Source organism: Peromyscus leucopus, chromosome 1 (genome assembly GCF_004664715.2).
Source record: "Peromyscus leucopus breed LL Stock chromosome 1, UCI_PerLeu_2.1, whole genome shotgun sequence".
Taxonomy (NCBI): Eukaryota; Metazoa; Chordata; class Mammalia; order Rodentia; family Cricetidae; genus Peromyscus; species Peromyscus leucopus.
Window position 1 is genome coordinate 165,582,330 of NC_051063.1, and position 7,786 is coordinate 165,590,115.

General features: G+C 53.5%; 1 protein-coding gene across 3 annotated transcripts; it reads left to right on the top strand.

Annotated features, from left to right (window-relative positions):
- Window positions 1–524: 524 nt before the first annotated feature.
- On the top strand, window positions 525–4,347 carry Klk10 (kallikrein related peptidase 10). 3 transcript variants are annotated; one of them, XM_028858345.2, is made up of 6 exons: window positions 525–629; window positions 982–1,107; window positions 1,956–2,139; window positions 2,735–3,009; window positions 3,265–3,398; window positions 3,775–4,347. In XM_028858345.2, exons 2-6 carry the CDS (start codon window positions 1,017–1,019, stop codon window positions 3,925–3,927), a joined length of 837 nt encoding a protein of 278 aa, XP_028714178.1. In that variant the 5' UTR covers window positions 525–629; window positions 982–1,016; the 3' UTR covers window positions 3,928–4,347. The 3 variants fall into 3 exon arrangements, with proteins under 3 accessions (XP_028714178.1, XP_037056034.1, XP_037056026.1); XM_037200139.1 differs by lacking the exon at window positions 525–629 and adding an exon at window positions 703–892; XM_037200131.1 differs by lacking the exons at window positions 525–629; window positions 982–1,107; window positions 1,956–2,139 and having other exon boundaries at window positions 2,146–3,009.
- Window positions 4,348–7,786: the final 3,439 nt, after the last annotated feature.

The window sequence follows — 7,786 nt, forward strand, 5'->3', positions numbered from 1 at the left end:
GGAGCCATGCAAGGAGGGTGCAAGATGCTCACACACAGGTTTAGTGCAAAGCTACAGACTCCCACCCCCAGCCCACCCCCAAGCACACCCCCGAGGCACAAGGAGCCTACTGTTTCTTGGTTTAGACCTCTGGGAGTTTGTCTTTCCTTCCCACTCTCCTTCCACCACCTGAACTCTGCCCACCTCCTTCCCTTCCGCATTCCGACACCTGTCAGCACCTACTCTCTCCCTCTTCATCTCCCCATCCCATCACCCCAGGCTCTCAGAAGACTGGACGCCCCTCCCCCACACCTGGGAACGCTTCTCAGAACCGGGCATGGGGGGAACCCCCAAGGAAGCCGGCTCCAAAAGGTGTTCCTGTCACCGGCAGAAGCCTGTATTCCAGGGCCCCTCCCGGAGCAGGAATCTGGGGCCCTGGTTGAGTGCCAGCCCCACCCACGTTATAATTAGGGAGAGGGAAAGAGAGGGAGTGAATCCCTGAGGGGAGGGTGGGGGAAGCTTCCGGGATCTTGGGGGTTAAAAGGGAAGGTCTGGCCAGGGGTCCCTGGTCAGAGGACTGTTTGCAGCCCACACTGCAGGGCAAGAGACACTTCTGACTTTCCTCCCCTCTTCCCACGGGCGACTCCCAGGTGAAGTGGGATGCACCCCACCCTGGTTGGGGTGGATGGCGAGAGGATGGGTGGGGACCCTCGGGCAACGGGGCAGCAACCCTTTTGTAGCCCTGATTTCCCTGTAACATGGGGAAGTCCCTCAGCTCTGAGGTTAGGAAGAGGCTCCCACGGGCTCTAAGCAGGACCCTCACCCACCCACGAAGGAGCGTGGACCTGGAGCTCAGCCTGGCTGGTGGCCAAGAAAGGCTGGGGCACAAATCGCTCCCTTCTGGAGAAGAGAGGTCTGAAGTCCCGAGCGCCCCTGGAGAGGGTCCCGCTGAGGTGGCCCAGGCACTCCGAGGCAGGGGTCTTGACTGAATATCTGTTTTAGCCCTCCACTCCGGCCTCTGCAAGCCAGTGTCAGCCATGAGGGCCCCGCTCCTCTACTTCTCCACTGCCTCTAGCACCTTGGCCCTAGTGAAGCTGTTGCTGCCGCTACTGATGATGCAACTCTGGGGTGAGCCTGGGGCCGGGGGCGACGGGAGGGAAGGACCAGGACCATACTCAGCTCGCCCTCCTGGGGGCCGGGCACCCACAGAGCCATTCCAAGAAAGATCCATCCTCCAGTGGGCTCTTGGCCCCAGGTGCCGCGCCCCACCGGAACAGAACCCAGCCCCTTCGCTCCATCAGCTTCTCTGCCTCTCCTGCTTTGCATGCTTTCTCCTCACCCCTTGCTGACCCATTGCATCCCTGCCTATTCCTAAACGAGGTCCTCTAGTCTGCTGTGCCTCTTCCCATCCTTGGACTAGACCTACCCTTCCCTCCTTCAGATCCCTTTCCACCTGCTTAGTGCTTCACAGCGTTCTGTCCCACTGTCCCACTGAGTCCCTGTCTCCTGCTCCTCACTGCCCGCGCTGTGTTCCTGTCTCCAGCTCCTCACTGTAACACTGTCGCCGCCCCTCACTGCTCCGCTGTGCTGTCTTCCTTTTACCGCCCCACTGTATTCTGTCCTTACTACCCAACTGATTCCGTCTCTGCTCCTCTCTGCACCCCGCCCCTCTCCTACCACAGTTCTGGGCTTGCATCTGGTCTCTGCCCCGCAGGGTAAAGCCCTGCCTTTCCTACACACGGTCTCCCCCAGGCCCTCCTCCATCCTCAGTCCTGGGGTGTCTTCGTCCCATTCGTTCTAACCCCTCTTGCCCTTTCACGCCTCTCTGCAGCCAGTTCATAGGGTTCCCTAATTATCCCACGGTTCACGATCCAGCTGCGCCCCCTACAGACCAATCCTGTGAAGCTCGCCACTGACCCGGTACCCAGCCCCGGCCAGGCGAGCCCTGATCCCCGGGCCCCTGCTTCTCTACCCAGCCGCGCAGGCGCTGTTGCTCCCGGGAAACACCACGCGCGGGGACCTTGAGGCGTCTAGCGTCCGCTGCACGCGTGACTCGCAGCCCTGGCAGGTCTCCCTCTTCCATAACCTCCAGTTCCAATGCGCGGGTGTCCTCGTGGACCGGAGCTGGGTGCTCACGGCCGCACACTGCTGGAGAAAGAAGTAAGGGATGCCCCAGAGGCAGCCAAGGAAGGGCGGGGAGGATGGGGCTCCGGCACTCGCCCAGCTCCGGTCGGGTTAGGGGCAGCTGCCATTCTACAAAAAGAGGCAGGATTCGAGCTGCACCGCCAGAGGATTCCGTGGGCCCATCGCACCTGTCAGCAGAAATCAGGGCCTGTCACAGTCAGTATTTAAGACAAAACAAAAACCTGTCGTTCCCTCATATGCCTGTCACGCAGGGAGAAAGGACCAGGTGACTAGGAGAAGGGAGAGGTGGGCGTACTCAGAGAGTTGAGATGTCAGCCTTTAACCCTCAAATTTCTACTCTCTTCCCTCAGACCAAGGGGTTCAAGTCCCCAACCTTCCTCCCTCAGACCCAGACTCAGGATTCCAGGCTCCAGCCTCTTTCATCAGACGCAGGGGTTCAGACCCTAGCCTTCTGCCTCAGTCCCAAGGGACCAGCCATAGCTTCTCTCCCAGACTTCTCTGATCTCAGGAGCCCCACTTCACTTCCAGACCCTCTGACCCGAGGACTGAGAGCAGGCTCTGTCTCCATGAAGGCTTTACCTCTATCTGACTCTTCCTCCCTCTCCCCCAGGCCACTGAGGGCTCGAATTGGGGATGACCACCTGCTGCTTTTCCAAAAGGAGCAGCTTCGGTCCACGAAATCCCCCGTTTTCCACCCCAAGTACCAGCCTTGCTCAGGCCCCATCCTGCCACACCGCTCAGATGAACACGACCTCATGATGCTGAAGCTGAGCAGTCCTGTCGTGCTAACGCCCAGCGTGCATCCTGTGCAACTGCCCTTCCGATGCGCCCAGCCAGGGCAGGAGTGCCAGGTCGCAGGCTGGGGGACCACAGCCGCCCGCAGAGGCAAGAACTGGACTGAAGGAGTGTACTTTAAGGGAGGAGGGCTGGACTCCTGGGTTTGAGGGAGGAGGCTGGGGCTGGGACCCTGATTCTGAGGGAGGAGGCTTAGGGAGGACCCCAAGGGTCTGAACAGCTGTGTCTAGGGTGGATGAGTGGGGTTAGGTCCCCTGGGGTGTGCAGGGGGAAGGCTTGGGGCTGGAGCCCAGGTCTGGAGGAGAGGGCTGACTGGTCCCTGTGTGACTGGCCTGTTCTTCTCAGTGAAGTACAACAGGAGCCTGAGCTGCTCCAGGGTAACTCTCCTTAGCCAGAAGCAGTGTGAGGTCTTCTACCCGGGCGTGATCACCAACAACATGATTTGTGCTGGGCTGGACAGAAACCAGGACTCTTGCCAGGTAAGGACGGGCCAGGAAGCATATCTGTCTCCTGCATAGCAGGGCAGAACAGTGAAGAGCTGGCTCTGCTGGCTGTCTTCCCTCACTTCCCTCCCGAGTCCTAACCCTTTCCCAACCTACTTCCTCCCGCAATCCATTTCTCACCCTACCAACCTCTATCCTTGATCCTTCTCGGTCCCTCACCCCGATGAGCCACAGTTCCAAATGCAAACCCGTCACATCTGTGCTCTCTCTTCCCAACTCTGCATCGCCTTACCACCCCAACTTGTAACACCACTCCAGCCCCAGGCCGGCATCTTCTGTGTCCCAGCCCAACAACAGCCCTCCAGACAGTGGCAGCTCTCACTTCATGGTGTCTCCTTCCTCTTACCCTCAGAGTGATTCTGGCGGACCGCTGGTATGTGACAACACTCTGCATGGCATCCTCTCATGGGGCATTTACCCCTGTGGTGCTACCCAGCATCCAGCTGTCTACACTGAGATCTGCAAATACATTCCCTGGATCCAGAGAGTCATTCGTTCCCCATGACCAGCCTCTCACACCCTTCTTCCCCAACCCCTTCCATCCTGTCATGCCCGCTCACACCTCTGAGCATGCATCCTCTCCCCTCATCCCCTGCCCACTCCTGTCCTCTGCTTACAAGTGCAGGAAATGGTGGCCGAGAAACCTCCAGTACCTCAAGGAAGCTGGCAATCCCCCAGTCTCTGAGTGTCATCAGAGTCATTCAACCTGGCTTCCTCTACCTCCCTCTTCCGTGTGACTGAGGCAAGCCTGGGACTCTCTCTGTGCCTTGGTTTCCTGTCTGAAAAATGGGGACAATGAATTGTCTACCTCTTGCATATGTTGTATAGAGATCATGATGGAATGTGCATGTGTGGATTTTATGGTAATTGTCGCGGAGACGTGGACACAGTCTGGTGAGCTCTGATTAAACACTACCTGATCTGACCTCCAGAGTGTGTGCTTCTGTCTGGGATCAGGGCCAGTGAGTACACACAAGTGTCATAAGTGTCAGGAACAAGGAAGAGGCTCCACACTGCCACCCACAGCATCTTCAGAGTCCCTTCATCTCTTAGGGACCTCAGTTCAGGTAAAACTGGATTTCATGACAAGCCAGTGTGCAGTAGAGCTGGAGGTTTGTTTTGTTCCTTAAAATTACATGTATGTCGTGTATGTGCACGTATGCATGCACACAGCATAGTACGTGAATGGAGGTCAGAGGTATTTGGCTCTCTCCTTCTACCGTGTGGGTCCCAGAGTTTGAACTCAGTCGTCTGGCTCAGCCACTGAGCTGTCTCGACGGATCTTGTTAATTAAAAAAGTATTTATGTGCATGTGTGCAGACACATGCATAGACATGAGGATACTCCAGGAGCCAGTTCTTCCCTCCCGTGTGTGGATTCTGTCAGGCTTGGTGGTGTCTTTACCCGCTGAGCCAGCTTACTGGCCCAAGTTGGAGTTTATTGCAAGAGATTTTTTTTTTTTTTTTTTTTTTTTTGGTTTTTTTGAGACATGGTTTCTCTGTGTAGTTTTGCCCCTTTCCTGGAACTCGCTTTGTAGACCAGGCTGGCCTTGAACTCACAAAGATCAGCCTGCCTCTGCTGGTGTGCGCCACCACCGCCCGGCTAACAAGATTTTTAATCATAGATTTTAAGCACAAGGGTTAAAAGAAAGAGAGGCACTTGGGAAGAAAGCAGTATACACCGAAGTCCATAAGCATGGCCTTCTTTTTATCACTGTATTCATATATATATTTGTGTGGATGCATGCAGACGTGCAAGTGTGTATGCGCGCGTGCGTGCGTGCATAGGTCAAAGGACAATTTGTGAGAGTCTGTTCTCTCCTTCCCCTGTGTGGATTCCAGGGATCGAACTCAGGTCCTTAGGCTTGCCAGCATGTGATTTTACCCACTGGATTATCTCACCTGCCCCAGGGGTAGGGCTTCTCCAAGAAGAATCCGGCTCATTGGTTTTAACAATAACCAAAGTGGGATTTTCAATGGGGTTTGGAGTTACCATTATATGATATCTCATTATATCCATATAAGTATGCCATCACATCTAAATAAGATCACAGGGTGGCTTCTGGGTGCACCTGGTGGGATTACAGAAGAGAACGTGGAACTCCAGATCAGGGGGCTCATCTGTGGAAGAAAGTCCTCAGGCAAGGAGAGAGGCCCCAGGTCAGACACACTTGGCTCTTTGGCCCAGATTACTGAGAGTTTAGAATTCTTATGTGAAAATATTTCTATATAAAATAAATGTTGGACCAGCCAGTTAGCTCCTTGGCTCACACAAGTGGAAGGACCATCCCATGCACACCATGACTCACACATGCGGGAATACACCCAAAATAAATAAATGTGAAAAATATTAAGAAAGAAAAGAAGGGTCTAGAGAGAGGGCTTAGCAGTTAAGAGTGTGGCCTGCTCTCCAGAGGACGTGGATTCAACTCCTGGCATCCACCTGGCAGCTCAGGACCAGCTGTAATTCCAGTTGCAGGGGCTCTGGTGCTCTCTTCCGGTCTCCAGGCATGCACATGGTGCACAAGCATACAGGTGGACAACACCAATACACATAAAACTCAGAGATTTCCAATATGGGCTGGGAAGATGGCTCAGTGGTTAGGAGTGTGTACTGCTCTTGCAGAGGACCTTGAGTTTAGGTCCCGGCACACAAGGAGTCAGATGTTTCTGGCCTCCCCAGGCACCTACACACATATCCATGTACCTATCTACACACACACACAAATACACGTGGTTTTAAAATAATAAATAAACATAACTCTTACCAACAAAAACTAAAACAAACAACTCACCATGGTTAATTGTGCTGGAAGCCCTGGCTCTTAGCTGGTGAGGAACTTCGGCTAGACTCTGGGGTAAGGGACCCTTCTCCATCATTTTCCCTTTCTGTCCTGCCTCTCCTACCCGTCCACAGGTCTGATGGGAAAATCAGATTCTCCATTCCCCCAAGCTTTTGGAAGCGTCATTTAACCACTTCCTCTTCCCTTCCCACTAGGTCTCATTTTTGGGTCCACCCAACACCAGTTCTTCCTGTCCTGGCAGGAACTAGCCTGGTTTTGGGTCACCTGACACACTCTCTACCTTCCTAGGGGCCCCATGCAGCATCCATGCCCACTCCCAGGTGCAGCAGGGAGCCCCCCTGTAGGAGTTAGGAAAAACTGTGCCCTATGTTAAGGGGCTCTGAAGGTTTTGTCAAAGAGATTATTTTCCTCATCCTGCTATGGTCTGTGGGTAAATGTTTCTATTCTGAAAGGTGTATGGACTTCTTCACAGAGGCCAGATGAAACAGAAATGTGTTTGAGCAGCCTGATTTAGCCTAGACCTAAATAAAGGGAATACAGAAATCTTGGCAGAGGGGAATTTAGTTTGGGTCTTGAAGGATGAGTAAGAGTTCATCAGAAAAAGGATATAGAGACAGGTGTTCACTTACTCAATCAGCACATTTCCCCTTCCAAACACCAATTAATTGAGACTGTTGTCTGCCAGGCCCAGTGTGGGAAGGGCAGAAAATAATGAACATGGAAAGGTCCCTGTTTCCAGCAAAGCCCACAGTGTTGATATCCAAGGTCAGAACATGGAGTCTGACCCATGGCCTCCTTCTGGTGGCTCTTCCCCCATGCCACACCATTAGCATACTCAGGAAATGTCAATCCTGTGTGTCATCTGAGGATCTGAAGCAGAGTAAGGAGGGTCTTGCAGACCAGCCTCATGTTTGGAGGTAATTCACCCATGTCCTCTGCCAGGCCCCAGAGATGACTCCAACCAAGCCCTACCCCCAGGAAGCTACTCATTAGGTTGAGAAGACAGGCAAGTCTCACATTCCTGTCATTCAGGTCACTTCCTCCAGGAGGCCTTCCTGGGTTGCCATAGACCAAGTGTCCCATGTTGGTTTCTGATCTCAGTGGCTCCACCCAGTTCCCGTGTGGCGCCTGTCACAGCTCCTGTTGTCCTGTTTGTGTCTTTATTTGATACCGTCCTCCGCATCGCACACTACTACAACCTACTACCCTGAAACAGAGCTATCGGCTATGACAGACTTCTGCATTTTAAATAAGATAATAGAAACAAACTTCTTATTTAAGTTCGGGCTGTTGAGGGGCTGGAGACGGCTCAGTGGTTTAGAGCACTGGCTGCTCTTCCAGAGGACTCAGACTCAATTCCCAGCACCCACATGGTGGCTCACAACCATCCATAACTCCAGTTCCGGGGGCCCAATGCCTTCCTCTGACCTCTGCAGATACCAGGTATGCACATTATACACATACATACATACATCCAGAAAAAAAAATTCATGCCATAAAATGAAATTCTAAAAGTCTAATTTTTTAAAATAAAATCTCACTCTAGATGATTGGGCCGGCA